We start from the raw sequence: 21,551 nt of genomic DNA, 5'->3' as shown, positions 1-21,551 counted from the left end.
TGGCCATCAGTTGAGGCCTCAACCTTCCTTTTGGAAATTCCCACTTTTTTGCCTGCTTGAGCCGCAGGTAGGGCAATATTGCCGGCGTTTTGCGCCGGGACGCGACGAGTCATGTTGATTCAGACAACCTTCACCAACGAATGCTCGGATAACAAAAAACACTATTTTACTGTTGTTGGGGGCTTCTCGTAGGGCAGAAAGGTTTGCTAAGAAAATTTACTTCCAACTGAAAAAAAATCAGTGGAAACCTGGCAGGATCGCCATTTGTGCGTTCCGCTCCGACGAGAAGCCCCCGCTTACACGACCGTTCACTCAGGCGGTTGACAGATGAAAGAGGACGAGCCAGCTTGTGTCACACACACACCACAATGTGGCGGGCCCACAGCTTGACTGCGAACGTCACATGCGTCACTCAGCATTGACAGTAGCACCGGTACAGGGATAGCGCAATCTTATATCCCACACATCCTATCAATTATTTTTTATTATATTTTGAAAAAAAAATACCAATACGAACGTAACTTCAACTTCAACGTGAATGTGTTTTTTTTTTGAGTGCGGCATAGCGAGGGGAAAATTGGGGTTACGTGATTTTTCACTTAGCATCAACGTGTGTATTTTTTTGAGTGTTCGAAGCCCAAGCTCGTTTCTCGTTCGTCGACCGTCGATTTTCTCCTCATTACAGTTCAAGCGCTTGCCAAGATCAGTCCTGACGAGTTTCTCCCGCAGAAAAAAAAAACAAAAATAGTCCCAAATCACCTGCCCTCCGCCCGTTTAAAGTGCGCCCAAAGTGTAATTTCGTGCATTACGAGTGCTTTGACGAATTGACCGCGTGCGTGTGTCGCGATTTCGTGCGTGAATTTGAGCCAAAAAAAGGCAGCGAAAATGATGGAAAAATATAAGTCCTCTTTGTACGAGTACATGTAGCTGTGCGTGTGCTACCCACTGAGAGTGAGTTGATGTGCGTGTGAGACCTGTGTTGACAAATATTCCACACTGGGAAAAATAAGTATGCAGATGTTTATTATTATGACTCAACTTGGCTAGCCAAAATCGAAGAAGAAGAAGCAGAAGTTTCAGTGAATGTGAGCAGGGAATCAGGAAAACCTGAACGAGAAGCACAGTGCGTGAATAAAGCCCTCTTCCGATTGAGGAAGTGTGAAGGACTTGACTTGCTGTGTTGTGACTACTTTTGGAAGTGGTGCCCTTAACCATCGCCCTCAAGGCTTAGAGCAGTGACTTAAAGCGGAACTTTGGACAAACTCTTCAATCGCGCAGTGAATTTACTTGCTAGCGGTACCTCCAGTTACCGCCCGTTCCGGAGATCGACCCTGATTAAATGTGCCCCCAGCGAACGCAGAATTGCAGCAGCCGCCGAATCGCCAGCACCAAGATATTAAAAAAGAGACTCTGTGTTCACCCCGCCACCATGTTCAGGATCGCGCGCGTCAACAACAGTCTCATAAGTCAGCGGTCCCCCAAGATGGTCAAGTACTCAGCAGTTCCGCAGGTCTTCCCGGCTTTGCCCCATCACTGTTAAGTCCGCAGATCTCCGCTGTGTGGAGGGTCGTTCGTGTGCATCAACCATCATCAGAGCACACCAACTAGCTTAGTTTTGTAAGCCAAAACGGCATCGTTCGAGGGTGTAGAAAATTGTTCAAAATAACATAACAAATCGTATATTAGAAGCTACCTTAACCGTTACGTAAGCGTGCAAAGCAAACCAAACATCTCTTCGAAACTCACCACACTCATCGCCCAAAACAACACACTTAATCGCCCAACGCCCCAAAATGAAGCTGCTCGAGAGCACCAGCTTCGAGGCGATCAACAACGCGCTGCACATCCAAACCAGCGGCGACAGCGCCGTCATCCACGGCAGAATCGAGTCGTACTCGTGCAAGATGGCCGGCAACGACAAGGCGCTGTACAAGCGCTTCACGTCCGAGCAGGCCCCGACCGACCTGCAGGCCCTGTCGCCGCCCCAAACGCTGCAGGATCTGTCGCCGCAGATCATGCGCAGCTCGCTGTCCGGGGACGAGAGCGGCGCGACTCTGTGCGATACCATTTCGCGCAAGACGCTGTTCTATCTGATCGCGACGCTCAACTCGGCGTTCGAGCCGGACTACGACTTTAGCGATGCGAAGGTGAGTCAAAACAGAAATAGACGAAAAAGTACGAGACGCCGCGGAACAAGCGCAGAGAAAGAGGCTATTTTTAAGGGTGGTGTGTTTGAGCACCATCATTCGTAACACCGAACCTGCGGGGAATGGAAGTAAACAAGCTATGTTCCAACTAGTTTCAGTTTTGGTTCTGCTTTCAGGCTGTACTTTATTGTGTGTTTTCCGTTTTCCCTTATTTTGGGGTGACTGATAGTGCAGGAATGTGCACAAGGGAGAGGAAACAGACCCCTAACAAAGACGCATTTGTGTGAGAATTTCTGACGAACTGGAAATTTGGGTAGGGTACAAACAGGATGATTTTCACTTGTTTCAAGGGGACTACTGATTTTTTGTTGTTGTTGAAAATGTCTGTTATTTCGGAGTACTTTCTCATTTCCACCTATGTGCTATTGATTATTTGTTTGTTTAACCCTCTAATGCCCAGAGCTGTTTGCTTATCGTGAAAATAGTAAATGGCTTAATTTTGGTACAATAATGCAGGAAATACTTTACTTTGACCCACAAACATCGAATTGGGGCAAAAAAGTAGAATTTGAAGTGGTGCACCAGAGCACCATCAGGAAGATGAGCAACTTTTTTTAAAACCACAAAATCTCGTTATCTTCAAATCTATTGGTTCATTTGTTTGAAAACGCTTTGAAATGTGTTAAAAACTACCTATTCTTTACTGTAAGACCATATTTCTGAAGTATTAACTAGGGGAAATTCTCGTATGTTTGGCAGGTTAAGCACTCGCTCCTAACTCCATCCAATTAGCTGATTTTCACTATTCAAACAACTAATTTTGCAAAACTTTTGATAGAAACTTGCTTGCTCACTTCTTATTGAGCAATTTATCACTCGATTTCAGTTGAAAACGCCTTTAATTAGCTTTAATTGAATGTCAAAGTTCTGACCTGCCAACATTAGAGGCACGCTGGAATGAGATGCTGTTCCCCTACACATTCTAAAATCTCTGCAATTTCAGGTTTCTTTGATTGGCTCATTCAAAACCCACAAAAAAACATTTTCATAAAAAATGAGGAAAATAATAAAACTGTCGGTCTTATAACAATGTTTTGTCTTGTTTATGAATATTCAAAACGTTTATAAACTTTTGTTTTGATAGAAATAAGCTTTTTCTGTAATTTAGAAAAAAAAAAACGCTCCTGAATATTTAGTTGCTCATATGCCTAGGATGTGCTCTGGTGCACCAAATGAAAAAGGTTGAAAAACACTTAAAACTGGTCCAAACTCACAATGTTATTCACAGGGGTTCTTCTCCAAGGCTCAAATGATAGCAAAACATTTTTTGTTTGATAACATTTTGTGTTTGGTAATTTTTACGGGCTTTCAAAAACAGGTCTTATTTATTTCCCTAAAATTGGCCCATTTTTGTTTACATTTCACACTGGAACTTTGCTGGTGCTTAACCAAATTTGATGAAATTTGGGAAGATGTTAGTATACATCCTACATAAACACCTGCAACTTAAAGCACCATGAAAAGTTGTGTCAGTTCCGAGATATTTGAGTTCAAAGTTTTGGTGCTCTGGAGTAACCATGGGCGGGAGAGGTTTAAGCGTTTAAACCCGCCCGCGACATGGACGAGTACGTGGACGACGAGTATGACGATGGGTGAAAAGAGCACGATGACAATTGCATGGTGTCGATTTCTGGAAAAGTCAGGGAAAACCTGGAATCGTCAGGGAATTTTATTTGACCTGGAAAAGTCAGGGAAAATCAGGGAATTTTAAGCTGGGTCAGGGAATTTCGATGATCTTAAAAATATTAGTACAAAATTTCATTTCTTTTTGAAAATTCGCCCTTGATGATGTATTTGAATGTCTTCCAGGCCAAACTTTGCAACATTGATAATATTTAATTTTTTATATTGATCAGTCCGGAAGGAACGCAGAACTCCATATAAAAAATGCTTAAGAAAAGGGTCACGATGAAAAAAGCGTTGCTTGTTTGCAATATGTTTAGGTTTAAAAATCAAACCATTTGGATTTGATTTGAATTTCCGTTCAACTGAATACAGTAGTTGTTCGGTAACTGGGCGTTGTTTAACTGGGCTGCTTTTTAACTGGGCGCTCGATAACTGGGCCGTAGCCCAGTTAAAAAGCAGACAAACGTCAAAAATCCAAAACAAACCGAAATCAACGAGGGGTAAATGGATGCAAAAATCATGGTCAACAAATAAAAAAACTTTTTTCAAACTTTTATGTAATTTCCAGTCACAATTAAAGAAATATGAAAAGTAATCATTGTAAACAAATTTGAGTTACTTTTATTTTTATATTTCATCCAATAAATTTTATGCATCGGTAGTCCCCTCGTTATTTTTCGTTCAGCCCAGTTAGCGAACAGCATTCGATGACTGGGCTACGTTCTCAGCCCAGTTACCGAACAACTACTGTATTACAAATTATACTAGCGCACAGGGTGGGACAATATGAGGCAGTTGCCCCACCATCCTCAGAGATTTGTTCAAAAATTGGTCGTTTGCTTAGCATATAGGCACCATAGAGAAAATCATACATTTTGTCAGAAAAATTGAATGATTTAAAAAAACCAAAGGTAAAAAATTCGATCATTTGAAAATTTTAAAAATCTAAAACTCTAAAGCATCAAGATTCTAAATTTTTAAAATTTGGAAATTCTGATATTTTAGAGTTGTTGATTTCTTAATTTTTTAAAATTCTTATTCTAAAAAAAAAATTGTATGGCTAGAAAATTTTCCAAAATTTCAATTTAGTATTCGTTATATCAATTTTTATTTTTCTCAAAATTAAACTGAACTATAATTTAAAAATGATCAGAAGCAGTCTAATTTTGTGTAATCTCAAATGTAAGCAAAATAGTGATGGTGAAATGAAATCAAAAATTAAAGAATTAAATTCAAGAATTAAAGAATTAAAACAAAAATTTATGGAAAAAACCGGGTTGTTACGGACTACACTCAACTCATTTTTAAACATACTGACACTGAATATTTAATTTCTTTAAAGTTTTGAGCAATTTTTTTTATCTTTATTTATGGTTATTGTATACTGTATACATTCAATTTTAATCTTGTAAATCTTAATCATATTTCAAACTTTTTATGAAGATACAGACATTTGGATGTAACAAAAAATATTATTGGCCATGCTCCAGTGGGTGTACTGTGCTTCTATCCCAAATATGAGCTTGATTGGACGTAACAGAAAATCCGCCTTTGAATTTTAAATTCTTAAATTCTTAAATTCTTAAATTCTTAAATTCTTAAATTCTTAAATTCTTAAATTCTTAAATTCTTAAATTCTTAAATTCTTAAATTCTTAAATTCTTAAATTCTTAAATTCTTAAATTCTTAAATTCTTAAATTCTTAAATTCTTAAATTCTTAAATTCTTAAATTCTTAAATTCTTAAATTTTTTAAATTTTAAAATTAAATTAAAATTTAAGATTTTAAAAATTTAATAATTAAATCTTAAATTTTTTAAATCCTCAATTCTTAATTTACATTTAGTATATTATTCTTAGTTTTTCAGTTTTGTTTTAATCTTTTTTAAGGTTTTTGTGCAGGCCAAGTGCGAATGATGCTGATGATACCTCTTCAGTTGACGCTCAGGCGAGGAACATCCTGGAAGGAGCGTCACTGACTACGTCCGTAGTCCTGTTAGATCATACTTGATCAAGACAGTATAGCTCTGGTTCCTTGCGAGTGTCCTATTTTCTTACCTCCACGTTGGCTTGGTTTTCATGATGACCTAGCTGGTGGCCTGTGGAAACGGATCGTAAACCTTTGACCACCGCGGGTCAGAGTCGAGACGGCTAAAAGAAAGGGGCGCGACAATGTGGGAAAGGAAGTAATTTGTGATTGTAGACGGTATTGTTTTGATTCGCAGTATGTTGAGTCAACTGCTGTGGATGTACCTGAAACATCACACAACGGGGTTTCTCTTCTCTTCATTCTCAGCTACCACCTATCTTCTGTTTATTTTGTTTCACTGATTTTCTAACGCGGCTTCTGTTTACTATCCTCCATTTGAATTCGATTTTACTCATTTGATTATCTTATTTCTCAACGCTTTTTCACTCTATTTTACCAATTGATGCTGCTGTAACATACTTTCTGCTTTCCCTTAATTTGGCAGCGATGTCAATTTTGTTTATCATGTGCCTTTTCTTTATTTATCTATTTGAATAATTTTTCATCTGCCCTATAAATTGCCCTCAATACAATCTAAGCTTGTTTGTTACTTCTATTTATTTATTATTGTAAATTTCTTTATCTACTTCATTAATTACTATCTTTCTTTTACTATTGATTCTTCAAATAGTATGTTTCTTTCACTGTCCATTGTTTTCAATCTTCACCCTTTTCTTCAAACAAATGAGGTTCGAGCCCTTACTCAATTTTTGGAGTGATCAAAGAATTAACACAAATATTACTATTGTACTTTTGAAAAACTTTTATAAAATGCTTAGGACCAAAAATTGTAACAAAACACCGCGACAAAAGAAATAGCAACAGATAAACACGACTCAACACTAGGAAAGATTTCAGGAGAAAACAAAACACAGTAAAATAACAACTAGCTTTTGAATTCAAACTAAATATAAAACAGTGTTTGCTTTAATGAAAGTTGATAGGCACACTTTAAATGGTTAGGCGCTTATACTTACATCAAACCCTACGTAATGTACCACCCCCGGCCGAGTTAAAATGCGTAACCGGAAAAGAAGGTGTGCATGCCTGGCACGAACACTCAAAGCGTGTTCTAGCGTGCTGCTCGTACTGACTCAGAGCAAGGGTGAGATGTAGGTGTAAGGGCAGTGCGTGTTCGTCGGGAACCTGGTGCATAAGATCGGTCAAGGCCCGTTCTTACACTGAAAATTGCGAATTGCGAATTGCGAATTGCGAATCTTTTTTAAGGTTTTTGTCTTCAAAACCTTTAGTTTTTTTTATAAAAACACAATCAAAAATAGCATCGGCCTAATTCGTTTGAAAATTCCGTTAAAGGCAACAATTTTAAAATTAAACATGACTTCTTACTTTAGTTCAAATTTTTATTTTTTTTTTTGAAAACTTTTAACTTTAAATATTTTTCAGGAAATGAAGTGAAACTAACTAATCGCAATTTGAAATTTGCAACAATTGTAATTTTTAATGATTTCTTGAGTTTTTTTTAAGGTCCTGTAAGCTATTGTGTTTCATATGTTTATAGGATCCATTCAAAAAATTTAAAATGGCATCACCAGATATAAAACATAGGACAATTTTTTGGTTGCTCATTTTGGATGTTCGATTAGAAAAAAATTATTGACAAAATAAAAAAAAAAGTTTTTAAGTTTTTACAGAATGCATCGTTAAATAAATAAAATAAAAAAGTCATTGATTTTTTTCAATATCTTAACCCTCTCACGCCCATGGTTACTCCAGAGCACCAAAACTTTGAACTCAAATATCTCGGAACTGACACAACTTTTCATGATGCTTTAAGTTGCAGGTGTTCATGTAGAATGTATACTAACATCTCCCCAAATTTCATCAAATTTGGTTGAGCACAAGCAAAGTTACAGTGTGAAATGTAAACAAAAATGGGCCAATTTTAGGGAAATAAATAAGACCTGTTTTCGAAAGCCCGTAAAAAATACCTAACACAAAATTTTATGTAACAAAAAATGTTTTGCTATCATTTGAACCTTGGACAAGAACCCCTGTGAATAACATTGTGAGTTTGGACCGGTTTTAAGTGTTTTTCAACCTTTTTCATTTGGTGCACCAGAGCACCACCTAGGCATATGAGCAACTAAATATTCAGGAGCACTTATTTCTAAATTACAGAAAAAGCTTATTTTTATCAAAACAAAAGTTTATAAACGTTTTGACTATTCATAAACAAGACAAAACATTGTTATTAGACCGATAATTTCATTATTTTCCTCATTTTTCATGAAAATGGTTGTTTGTGAATTTTGAATGAGCCAATTAAAGAAATCTGAAAATTCAAAGATTTTAGAATTTGTAATTCATACTTCAGAAATATGGTCTTACAGCAAAGAATAAGTAGTTTTTAACACATTTCGAAGCGTTTTCAAACAAATGAACCAATAGATTTGAAGAAAACGAGATTTTGTGGTTTAAAAAAAAGTTGCTCATCTTCCTGATGGTGCTCTGGTGCACCACTTCAAATTCTCCTTTTTTGCCCCAATTCGATGTTTGTGGGTCAAAGTAAAGTATTTCCTGCATTATTGTACCAAAATTAAGCCATTTACTATTTTTACGATAAGCAAACAGCTCTGGGCGTTAGAGGGTTAAATTTGCTATATTCAAAAAGGAAAATGCATGAAACCATAAAAACGCTCCAATTAATATATTAGTAAAAAATAGAAAATAAAAAAAAGGTGGTCGGGAGAGGTCAGGGAAAAGTCAGGGAATTTTATTTTAGGATTTGGAACGACACCATGAATTGCAAAGCCAAGCTGTGTTTCGGCGATATGAAACGACGTAGAATTTCCATCAGCGACTGCCTCGTATCCTGCCCATTTTCGAGTTTCCTTTTCCTTATGAAATCATCTCAGAATTTGGAACCTGCATTCACTACAATAAGAAGAACGGGAGACGGCTGAATATGCTTCGTACGAACTCATTACGGAAGGGAAGATACTCCTTTTATTGGAACGCAGATCCTATCAGGACAAACGAAGATTGCCGGTGACGATGGTTAGGGTGAAACATCTGAAGGTCAAACGCTACGTGTTGTTTCACATCTTTCCTCATTGTCACTTATTTGCTCTAATGAAACAGTACGTAGCAAACTGTTGAAAGAACGATGTCCAAATGAACCTCGGACCGGGAAAAGTCGGGTCCTTATGGATAACTTCCCCAAGAAAAGTAGTTTTCATCGGAAACAAACATTTAAAAAGTTTTAAAAACTGCCGTTTTCCTTTACTTAACTGTAATTTTTTTTGGAGCATGTATTTTGAGTACGCCATCAAATCGGGCGTCTAATTTTACTTTAAGTCCCTTTGACTCCATATTTCCATCTCATCACCTTTTCAGGCTGAAAATTATTTAAAAAAAACATGTATTTTTTCACATGTTCAAAAATTAAAGGGGCCGTACCGCCCCTCCGTCACGAGATATCAAAAAACGGACCTCTGATTCGTGATTAGAGGCAACCAGGTTACCCCTTAGGACAAAGTTTCACGGAAATCGAAGAGGGATCGGGGCAACTGATGTGTGAGTTGGTGGAGGTTGACCCATTTTGCAATACGGATAAACAATATGTCGAGTTTAGAAGTTAATTTAAGTTCAACAAGAGTTTTATTAGACAAAAGCAAACAGATCACAACCTGTGTTTTTAAACGCAGTTTGAAGAAAAATACGGTTACTTTCGGTTACACATGTATTACAAACCAGCCAAGCTCGGGATGTGCATATTTTCCACTTATTAAAGTTACTAAGTGAGAACGCGCCTTCACATCCGCCGCTTCGCGGCCGGTGTCTACAGCCAAACCCCATTGCACAAATCCAACCCAAGTCTCGGTAAATCGCTACAACACAGACAGCTCACCAACACCAAGCCTCTTTTTTCACTCGAAATTATGACCTGCCGCTGTCTCAAGTGCATTCACCAAAAAACGCTCCACCGTAGAGAAGACGAAAAAAAAGAGGTTGAAACTGATTTCTCGTCCCATTTACACCGTCCTTCGGCGCTGAAGAGTGTGCGTTGCGTTGACTTTATGCGTGCCGAAATCAACGCACTCTCGTAATCGCAAAACTGTCGTATATGATTGGGCGGAGTTCTAATGATCTGTTTTTGTTCTATCCTTCAAATTTCAGAGTCACGAGTTCAGCAAGGAACCGTCCCTGCAGTGGGTTCTCAACTCGATCGAGAGTAACCTGTCGGCCGTGGCCGGAGATCAGTACCACAAGATTCGTACCGCGCTGTGGTCCACCATCGAGGACGAGATCTCGCTGAACGATTGCGACATCTACAGCTACAATCCGGACCTCAACTCGGACCCGTTCGGCGAGCCGGGCTGTCTGTGGTCGTTCAACTACTTTTTCTACAACAAAAAGTTGAAGCGCATCGTATTTTTCACCTGCCGGGCCATCAAGTAAGTGTTTGTTCGTTTTGTGTTTGCTCGCTTTAACTCATTTGTGCGAACTGTTTGCCTTTGGTGGAGAAAAACAAAATAAGTCTAAATCGGAATCAGTTGTGTCTACGAAAATATTTTTTTCTGCCCTAACATTTCCTCCGTTCGTAATCTAGAAACCGTACAGGCATAACACCAACACCAGCTAACCATCGCCAAGCGCTCAGCTGGTTTTACATGCGGATATATTAATACCTGGCACAAATACACACTCGCGGAACCGCTTTCTTTCCCGCGGCCCATATAACTCTTTGATTTATTCAAGACCGTCCCCTTCCCTACCACCCGGTCGATCGTCTTTGTCGTTGCGAGATTCGTTGAACCCTTGGCTCGAGCAATGCGAGTGTTCTAATTTTACAACACTCTCCGATGACTACTTGGCTGTGTGTTTACCAACGCAAAAGCGTCGCAAGTTTCTTTTCGACCGTCAGCAATCCGATGGTTTTGGTCACCCACAAAACAAAACATAACTACGCGCGTACTTGTGACGTTCTTGACCTGAGAAACCGAGTGAGGTCGGGGTGGTTCAGTATTGGTTGCTTGTTTACATGAACTTGATGCTGATTTTGGCTACAATTTTACGCAAAATATTATTGCTAATTGCTAGGAATAGCTGAAAGTCGTTTTATCAAAGATAAATGTGAAAGAATCATCAAACATAAATTTAGACTTTCCCCAACATCTTTTCAGTTATTGTTGGAGATAACCGAGTAGGCCGGTGCTATCGACGAAGGAAGACTTAAAGTCTAACCTAAAATTATTTCATTTCCTGAATAAACTCCAAACCCTACAGACGTGTTTTAATCCACACTCTTCAATAACCAAGTGTTTTCCCATACAAACATGATGCTGATAAAGCGATTTTACTGAATAAAGTTTGATTTTACGCAGCACTTGGAAGTACATGGTGTACTTTTCAACAAAAAGGGATGAATCCCGCATAGTTCGTTTTTTATATGTGAGAAACTTGTTTCGGATTTGAATTGTGTGCAGCGCAAAATTAAACTTTTTTCAGTAAAATCGCTGTATCTCGCCAATAGTTTTTTTTTATTTTGAGGTCTACATTGATTATTATGTGAAATTGTCCGGGGAATACGATGGTGATAAAATAAAACAAATAAAAATATAAGGAATTGGTCAAAACTGAATTTTAAAACTAAGAACGTTAAAATATAATATAAGTGGGCATTAAAGGGTTAAAATTTTATTTTTATCGAATTCCTTGGACAATTTTCTATAAAATGCAACCTGTAGAAAGTCTTTTGTTCAAACAGTTGCAAAGTTATGATTGAAAGTCAAAAAAGAGGGCGGTGCCAAAAATAGAGAGATGGTCCAATCAGCACCAAACTTGGGATTTCGGCTAACTATCGATAGATGAACGTTCCCTTCAAGTTTGGTCCAAATCGGTGAAGGTCGAGTCCAAAAGTGTACTCAGTTGACCTGGAATGACCCATATTGGAAATATTAGCTCGGAAATCGGCCGATTTTGCGCACTTTAATTTTTTTGTTAGGCCCAAAGCGTTGGGGGCCTTCCCTATAACTACAGAAGCCATTTTGTGTCATTGGTCGAGTGTCGAGTCGAGTGAATATTATTTAAAAAAAAAAATCAAAAAGTCATAACTCGGCGTCAAGTTTTTATCATACTTATCTATTGCTCGAAAGTTCTGGTATCTGTCCCCTAAAAGATAACAAAAATTTCAAGTATAAAAATAAAATGGATTTTGTAAAATTGTTTTTTTTTGTGATTTTTTCAGTTTAAAAAAATCCGCAATTTTTTTTTATAATGCCAGAAATTTTGTTCAAAACTCCTAATTTTAAATATTTTTAAAAATAAAACCTTGCTAAAAAAAATTGCATATTTTTTGTGGAAGGGTAGCTTAATAGCAGTTCTGTTAAAATATGTAATAATCCAAAATCTGTCAAAATGTACATGACGCCTTTTACAATGTTGGCGTCGATAATATGTGCACTGTCAAATCTGTGTTTGGAAAAAAAAAACAAAGTTTCTCGCAATGGTCAAATATGGGTTTTTTCCTCGTTTACCTTCAAAATCAATAATTATGCGTTGAATCATGCTAAGAAATGCTAAAAGATTATAAAACTTTTTAATCCTATTGAAAATTAAAAGAATAAATATTTTCGAAAATGTCGAGAGTTAAACAATTTGCTACCCGATTTGATTCCCAACAAACTTGCCCCCGAGTTTGCCACCAAGTCTCCCACCGCGCGTAGCAAAGCAGGTACCAAATTTGATCTCAAGTTCATCTGTAGAAGAAAAATATGTGTCGGCACTTGTCGGGTACTCAAGGAGCTATTGCACTACGGCAAACAAACAAACTCGCACTTTCTGACAGTTTGATAGTTTGCCTGCTTTGTTTGTTTACCAAGAGACGAGTAGATCTTTTTAATTCCGCTATATATTTTAATATATTGACAGTTACGTATTTCGTCTACTACTTGCAGACTTCATCAGTGTTCTGTTCTCAACTCTGCTAAAACGCTCAACCAAAACACAATTTGTCTGTTTGCCTGGATTTGTTTGTACAAACGTCAGCCTGCATAAATACATTTTGCCTTGTTTGCGAGTTTGGCAAACTGTCAAACACGAAAAAGTGCGAATTTGTTTGTAGTGTAATGGCTCCTTCATATTCTGACACCCGACAAGTACAGGCAAGCCGGAAGCAAAGTTTTGAATGCGTGTTTCGGAGATTTTTGGATATCTGCTCTGGTTGGTGAGAGCTAACATGAACAAAAATTCAGAAATTGAATAGAAGTGTTTTCTGATTATTAGGTCCTATAAACAAATGTAAACATTGAGTGTATCCCTCTCACACCTGACGTCAATGTCCATCGGAGTAAATGGGATACACAAAATGTTTACATCTGATTATAGAACGTAATTAAAAAACCAAGGTTTTATTTTTTTGATTTACCGTAAACTGGGGTGACTTTGATAGCCCGGGGTGACTTTGATAGGTTTTTCAAATGCCCGTCAAATTAATATTTAAACATTTTTGAGAATTTTGAGTATGTAAGCATTAAGGGAAAGCTTATTATCGAACATATATGCAGAAATGTGACTGATACATTGGATGTATCAAAAATAGTGGCCAAATCAAATTTCTATCAATGTCACCCCGGGCTATCAAAGTCACCCCAGTTTACGGTATATTTTTTCAATTTGATAAATTATCTATAGCTATAATTTTTTACGAGTTTTTATGTTTTTATTTTAATCTTTTTACATTGTCTTTTTATTATTTTAAACTTTATTTTTTTACTTTTTAAATTAAAAATATACTTTTTTGCAATTCCGTCGTGAAACAATTTACTTTTCCTGTCATTCTTGAACGACAAAATAGCCTACTTTTCTGTACCAAAAATAACAGAATCGACTAGCAACACTTTTCAAAATAACCTTTCAGCACTGAAATGGGTGCTGAAAAGTTGAACATTTCAGGACTTGTTTCGAAAAGTAACACTTTTCAAAAATTTTTTGATTTAAACGATTTATTGACAAAATACATGAAAATTTGACATAAAATTTCACTCAGTGTGTGTTTTTTGGAATTGCAAAAAATGTATGGAACTCGCTGCAAAACTTGATTTTTTCAGCACTCTTCGTATTTATCCAACTCGGTGAACCTCGTTGGATAAATGTACCACCCGCGCTGAAAAAATCCTCTTTTTGCAACTTGTTGCATAAACTACTATTTTAGGATTTTTATTTTTAAATTTTTGATTTTTTTCCCTGCTTGATTTGCCTTTTCCGAGCATAATTCCATTTGATGCGGTAGCAAACAGGCTGAATACCGGGTAGCAAAGTAAAATCCAGGCGGTGGAGATGCACTAAGGAGGGCAAATTAAAAGATGGGAAGAATTATTTTAGGGGAATTTCACAATTTACTTATATTTTGCATGATTTTATCTAACAAGGTTGCATGGCATTAGACATTAAGCAAACTGCGACAAAAATCGCAAATTAAAAACAACATTTTTTTTTCTCTATATTCTCTCTCCCTTCTCCAGCTCGGTTTACGCCGACTCCGGCTTTAGCAGCGATTTCGCGATGGAAGATGACGAGTGTTACTAAAGTGCGATGATAGCGGGAGCAGCTACAACTGTAGTTTTTTGATGAAAACGCATGATTTTTTTTTTCAACCGCAATTTTAAGAAAGATAGAGCAATTAAGGCGAAGGGATTCTAACACACACCTGCAAAGTTTTTTCAAGTGAAGGTTTTTTTTTCTATATATTTTTTTTCTTCGTTTAGAGTTAGAGAGTTGTTTGTTTTCTTTGCGAGGGCGAAAAGCCGGACTTTTTTTTGCTGAAAATGACACCGAAAGGAAAGGAAAAAGGAAATACTTAACCACCATAGGCTATCAATGTTTGCTAAAGAAAGCACGATTATAATTATTACAGATATATATATATATATATATAAAGAGTAACAAGTAACAATGGAACAATTTTGAACAATTTTTGTAACACACCACACAGCACAGCACCGTTACGTGAAGGCAGGTGAGAGCTGCGGCGTGAGAATTTACGTAACCGGTGAGTGCGCGATGCTGGCAATGTGTAGCCAACTGGAACAGCAAACGGCGCGGGGTGAGGAGCAAACAGTTTTTAGATGTTTAAGGCAAATATAATTAACGAAATAAAAAGCAAAGCATGATGCATTGATGACGGCCAGGATATGCACCTCCGGCAATGCAACGTGTGTGTGAGGTGGTGGGCAATGACCCTCTTTATGAAGAATTAAACGTTGAAATTGTTTCGAAATGGAAGGATGCACACACATCATGCACATGCAATTTACACAAACATATAAATATTACAAGGTACATTACAGAACCGCGCGCGCCCGCGTTTGCGACTGCGATGGAGCGAAATTTGGGGCTCATTCCGGTGTTGTTTTTCACGAAAAAGAATAAAAAACAATAATTGCAAAAAAAAAACAATCCTCGGAAGTGGTTCCAGATTTCGTTCCAGCTCGCGGTCACCAGTTGGTGAGATTGCCCCTGTTTTTGTCTGGCAGAGAGTTGCTTTTCCGAACGTGAAAAGCTTCCCCCCAGTTGGAATCTTCTGGGCGGAACATTCACTGGCAAACATTAACAGTTTAAAAGTACACTCAGTGAGATAGGGCGGTAGAGAACTTTTCGATCCCTCCAAAGCGGGGGGAGCCGCACGTGAGAACTATCTGATTGACTGTACTCTGTGATATTAGCTCGTAGGAAGAAGAGAGAAAACTCGTAGTTTTTAATCGCAAAGTTTTTATGCTTCAAATGGATGTGAAATTTTTCTCTATACTTATACAAATTACAGCACAGATTGCTGTTTTCCCTTACTGAACAAAATTATTAACAAAACGTTTCAATTGCTTTGATGGAAAACCAAAAGCGAAAAAAACTGCTCAGTTGATCTTGGGTGAACCGGAAAACTCGAAAGATGGCGATGGCACCGCACAACTCATTTTAAACATCATCATTAGCGATTTCTGAAGTACAAATTACATATTGTGATAGGTAGCTTTAGGAGTAACATTTGCGGGAGTCATTCGCGAAAAGGATTAAGGTTTGGCTCAGCTGGAAAGATTGCTAGAACCGTCCGGTTCACCGTTTAGTAAAAGTTTGAAATTTAAAGCTATACCTTTTTTAAATATTTTTTTCCAAGCTAAAATAATTATGAATTTAAATTTATCGAAATATGTCAGCTCATCACGAACGAAAAATAAACTGTCAATCGAGTAAATTTCAACTAAACCCCTAACTCTTACGATAAACTAACAGCTATAGTAAAAGCAATAGAAATCCCGAAAAAAAAGCGAACGGAAATTCCCCAAGAAAAAAAAAAAACATGCAAAAGGCACATCATTAGACAGACCGAAAGCGTTGTCCCAAATCGATTCCAACCAACGTGCGTCACGTGCCGAAAAACAAAAACCCCCCGGTTGCGAGATAGTGTTAGTTTTGCTATGCTTTTCGATAAATAGGGCAACAAGCGGTTATTTCGACAAAGGGTGCAAACTTGACGATGTCCCAGATTAACTACCCTCGGTGGAGATGCCCTAAATTTCGATAAATTTCCTATCCAAGAACTGAATACGTCCAAATTGGGTGAGCTGCATAGATAGCATCGCTATTGTTAGTTCTGCTGTGCTTTCCGTCGCCGCAAAAGGACTAGTTGACTAGTGGTTGTTTCGACTTTAGGGCATCTCCACCTTGAGTAGTTATTTATGCTTCAAACTGAAGAAATCGGTGGCAATTTTTGCTACCAACCTGAAAGAGTTGTATTATTAACGCTTAGCAAAATAAAATCCTAAACGCATCGAAGCAACCTTAAATCACGACTAACTACCCTCGGTGGAGATGCCCTCAAAGTCGATAAATTTCCCAACCAAACTCCAAATAGGCCCAAATTAGGGTGCTCCGCATAGATAGCAGCGCTCTAACCCCTTAAGCTGCGGCGGCGAACAGAAAGTGAGAAACGTTTCAGATAAAACGCAACAAAAAATAAATAAAACTGAATGTCGACAGCCTTCCGCGCGGTGCAACCCGCCCCGATTGCTTTATCGATATCTCGTGCAACGCGGCCGGCACACGCCGATCGACCGACCGGCGTCCAATTTCACTTTCCGTTTCTCTCTCCGTCTGTTTGTGTGTGTGTTTTTGGTCAGCTTGATTGACGTGAAAGCAAGGTAAAAGGCATAATGAATATTTGGTATAAAAATGCGAAAAAAAAATGTTTTCTTTAAATTACTTTTGCTTGTTTCAAATTTTGATTTGATACACATTTTAAAAATTTCGAAACAAACAGCTATTTTGTGAAATATTCATCATGCTAAATAAAAAAAAGATGAAAAATTTTAACAGCAAAAAACCTGATCTCATTCAACAAGTTGCAAGTTATGTTCAAGCGTGATTCCTTTGTTTCTCGAAATAACCCAACTTATTGACATACCGGCAGAAGGTTCCAGTTGCATTCGTCACGTTCAATTTGACCAGCGATTAAGGTGAAGCTGACACACCAAGCACCGTCGTGGTTGTTGTGTACGGTTGAGAATGCCCGTGTGGACGCGCCGAGATAAGCAAAATGTCCAACTGATAAGCACCAGTTGTATGCTGGTTTCGGAAAAGGCGCCAAAGTAGCAAGTGACCGGTAGGTCGGTTTGTAACTCATTCGAATTTATCTTTGACCGTCGAATTTAGGGACTTCCGGTCAAGTTGCGGGGATGGCGTTTTCGGCAAGCGATTGGTCTGTCTTAGATGTGTTTGTGGCTGTTTTGTTTTGAAAACTATTTTTTATTATTTTTATTTAATTTTAAGCAAGTTAGAAGTTTACTCTTTCTTGAAGTATAGTTCTCTGTTTAAACTTGCAATGATTATCATGACCTATGAATTAAAGAAAATCAGTGAGTTATACTTCAAGGAAGCATAACTACGCCCACTAACATTGAAGTTGTTCTGAACTGACTGTACTCAACTCAACTGTGGAGTGGACTTGAACTTATTTCTTTTTTTTCATAAAGTTGATTGCAAACAATGTAATAAGCAAATAAAAATAACATTATTCGACTTAAACAAGAGTATGTTAAATGCAAAAAAAAAAATACATATGATGTTGTTTCAATGAATAACAAATTCTCTGTAGTAGAAATAATATCTTGTAGAAACGTAAGAAATTACATATATTACATTATCAACTACCTTAAAACCAATAAAAACTGCTAAAAAAGCACTACGTGCCTTTTAATAATAAAAAATATCACATCCTTATAACCTTATAACCTTATAACAGTGAATTTTGTTGTTGTTTCCCGGGAAATTTGTTGGAAAATTTCCGTTTTCCGAATTGAACGCACTTAAATATACATATAATATTTACCTTACCCGATCAGAAGATAATAACCCGGGAATACCCAATTTTGGCATTCCTTCGGCAAATATCAGCGACCAAAATGCGTCGCCCTTGGCTGTCTATTAAAAGATGGTAAAATAACATGGAATCATACAAAAACCATGAATGTCAAAGACCACAAAAATACCAACCAATGCTATTCCGAGGGCTACAGAAAATAAACAAAAATCAATCATTTCAATACAAACTTAGGGACCATCCATAAACCACGTGGACACTTTAGGGGGGGGGGGGTATGGCGATTGTCCACGATCCATACAAAAAAGTTTTTTTGTATGGACAATTGTCTACGAGGGGGTTGAGATTTCCAAAAAGTGTCCACGTGGTTTGTGGATGGTCCCTTAAGCAATTTTGCAATTTTTCGTGTATTGGTAAAACAAAAATTTGGTACTGATGAGGTCTCATTTTTAGTACTACAAAGCCCGTGGACTACCATGGTTTGGCAATACTATAGGCTGGAAGGAAATCAATAAATATGAGTTTCGCAAGTTGAAAATCAATCCAACAATTTCAAAATTGAAAAAAGAAATTTTTAAAGGAAAAAAAAACGAATATGAATAAAAAAATAAGTTCAAAAATAAATAAATAACTTTTTTGATAAAACCAAAAAACCTCAAGCAAAATCTTAAGATATTTTCGTTAATATTTTTAAGTTTTCGTGAAATATTAAAAATATGAATTTCAAACAATTTAAAAAATAAGAAGAAGATATTTCAAAAATGTTGCAATCGTAAAGGATAAATAAAGGAATTTAAATCAAAACATTTCTTAATTTGGATTAAAATAAACTACACTCAACCCCCGGTGTTTGGTCAATTCGTCGCTTCGGTGTCTAAAAAAAACTAAACTAAACTAAACTAAAAAGTGTGACCCCGTTCGTTTGATAACCATTGCTGTCAAACCATCGGGGTTTCAGTGTTAAAAAACACAAAAATAAAAAAATATTTTTTTTTCGTTTTTGAATTGATGCATTTTTAAATTTTCGTTTTTTTTTAATCATTGTTTCGATCCAAACATTTCATTACGGCACAAAATGGCATTTTTACTGATGATACGATAAAACTCATCATTAGGGTTTGTTCAAATATTACGTCCAGAGATTTTCGGGATTTTAGACTTAAATTCTTGAATTCTTAAATTCTTAAATTCTTAAATTCTTAAATTCTTAAATTCTTAAATTCTTAAATTCTTAAATTCTTAAATTCGTAAATTCTTAAATTCTTAAATTCTTAAAAAATTCTTAAATTCTAAAATTCTAAAATTCTAAAATTCTTAACTTCTTAAATTCTTAAATTCTTAAATTCTTAAATTCTTAAATTCTTAAATTCTTAAATTCTTAAATTCTTAAATTCTTAAATCCTTAAATTCTTGTTTTTTTTAGAAGAAAATATTTCAAATATTGGAAATGCCATTTGTTTCGGAATGAAATTTTAGTGAGGAATTTGGAATACAATCTGTATTAAAATTCATAGATTTTGACTTTTTAGAATTTCGAAATTTAAAATTTAATCATATTAAAATTTTAGATTTCGGTTTTTTTTAGCTGATATATTTTTAAAGTTAAATTTTATTTATTAGATTTTTAAATTTTGTTTATATTGTTTTATAATTTTCTATTTTGTTTATATTGGTCAAAATTATTGTAGTGTCCCTCTGATTTGCAAAAAGAAAAAAAAAATGTGACACTTTTCTTGACGTCTCTTGAGGTATTTTTTGCTTTCATTCCTTCAAACATAAAACGAATTTTTTTTTTATCAAATACTTTCTGTATTAGTTTTTTTTTCTTTGGAACGTTGGTCGCGATTTTTTTTATATGGCGCGGATTTAGGTTTCGGTCGGCACGGATTTCGACTTTCCCATAACAATTCTGCCTATACCTTTAACATGGAGGTCACAAACCTATTTTGACGAAATATTTTTCTGCAAAAATTTTTGTTGAAAAGTAAACCAAACTTTGTTTTTAAGTGAATTAGTGTTAAGAATGTATGAAAAGTTTACTTTATAACACAAATAGTTTCTCAACTACGAAAAACTAAAGAAAAAGAAAAGGACACATTTGAACATTTTTTTTTTTGTTTGGAGTGAACATTGTTATTGCTTTTTTGATTTTTTCAATAGGAAATTGTTTGCTATCAATCTGATTCTTGGAGGGCGTGTAGGGAGTGTACTCATGAATGGAATAGTGGAATAATCCCGAATGTTTACGTTTTGACTTGTGCCCTAATGAAATGTTTGGCTCGATTTCTTTTACAAATTTTAATACTTGCGCTAAAATATTTTTCAGTTTATGTCGGATTCTTTAAAATTGGTCCATAAAAATCAGGAGGCAAAAAAAAATATTTTTTTTTTCAGTTCGACTTTGTCTTTCAATGATGGCCTGGCCATTTTTGGTCCATGAAAATCAGGAGGCAAAAAATGTATATTTTTTCAGTTCGACTTTATGACTTTCAATTAGAGAGCCTATATGGAGAGGCGAAATGTCACTCTCAGGGTTCCAATCGAACTGTCAAATCGGGGTTCCAATCGAGCAACAAGATCATGCAAGAACAAGGTTGGAATCAATTTAAAATAGTTTTGGCAAAAAAACTAGACTTCTAACAATTACAAGTATTGTAAAACTGTTGTTGATAAGGCCGATGCAAATATTTAAAAAAGTTTTTGTCCCTCGGCCCTGGCCGAGGTCAAGGGGGCAAAAATAAAAAATATAAAAATTTAAATAACAAGCCATAGTCTACACATTTAAATGAAAAATGTGTTTTAAAATGCATTTTACACTTGTTCAGTTGTTTTGCAATCATTAGTTTTCAAAAAATCTAAGATCTGACAAAAACAAAAATTGTATCGAAAAAAAAAAGATTTTGCATCGAAAATTTTCAAAAAATCTTAAGATTTTTTAATAAACTCAAACATGCTAAAAATGATTTAAAACGCAGAATAATGTATTTTAATTTGATTTCAGCTGGTTGCACTTGAATTTTCATTGAAATTTTGAAGTTTATTGTAAAAATATTTTTTTTGCCCCCTGATTTTTCGGGCCAATTTTGAAGGGGGGGGGGGGGGCGGTGACAAAAACTTTTAAAAATATTTGTACCAGCCTAATAATCTGGTAGTTTTTGTTATGTTTGTGCTTGTTCGGTATAGAAAAAGTGCCAGCACGAAAGAAAAACTACAAGTTTTTCAACCTTAAATTTGAATGACTTTGGGTGTTTGAAATTTCTCCCAGAACATTTCATTTCCCTATGTAGGTCCCTACTTTCAATGCTGGCCTGGTAGTCAGTGATGACAGAGCCATCGTTAGCATTCCGCTAAAGGGT

General features: G+C 36.3%; 1 protein-coding gene across 1 annotated transcript; it reads left to right on the top strand.

The window, feature by feature from the left end:
* Positions 1 to 667: 667 nt before the first annotated feature.
* LOC6036442 (repressor of RNA polymerase III transcription MAF1 homolog) lies at positions 668 to 18,057 on the top strand. The gene is made up of 3 exons (XM_038252556.1): positions 668 to 2,147; positions 10,002 to 10,279; positions 14,348 to 18,057. The coding sequence occupies exons 1-3, from the start codon at positions 1,794 to 1,796 to the stop codon at positions 14,409 to 14,411; spliced, it is 696 nt and encodes a 231-aa protein (XP_038108484.1). The 5' UTR covers positions 668 to 1,793; the 3' UTR covers positions 14,412 to 18,057.
* Positions 18,058 to 21,551: the final 3,494 nt, after the last annotated feature.

This window comes from Culex quinquefasciatus, chromosome 2 (assembly GCF_015732765.1).
Source record: "Culex quinquefasciatus strain JHB chromosome 2, VPISU_Cqui_1.0_pri_paternal, whole genome shotgun sequence".
NCBI classification, from domain to species: Eukaryota; Metazoa; Arthropoda; class Insecta; order Diptera; family Culicidae; genus Culex; species Culex quinquefasciatus.
The sequence above is the reverse complement of the archived record's forward strand: the minus strand, read 5'-3'. Positions and strand labels throughout refer to the sequence as shown.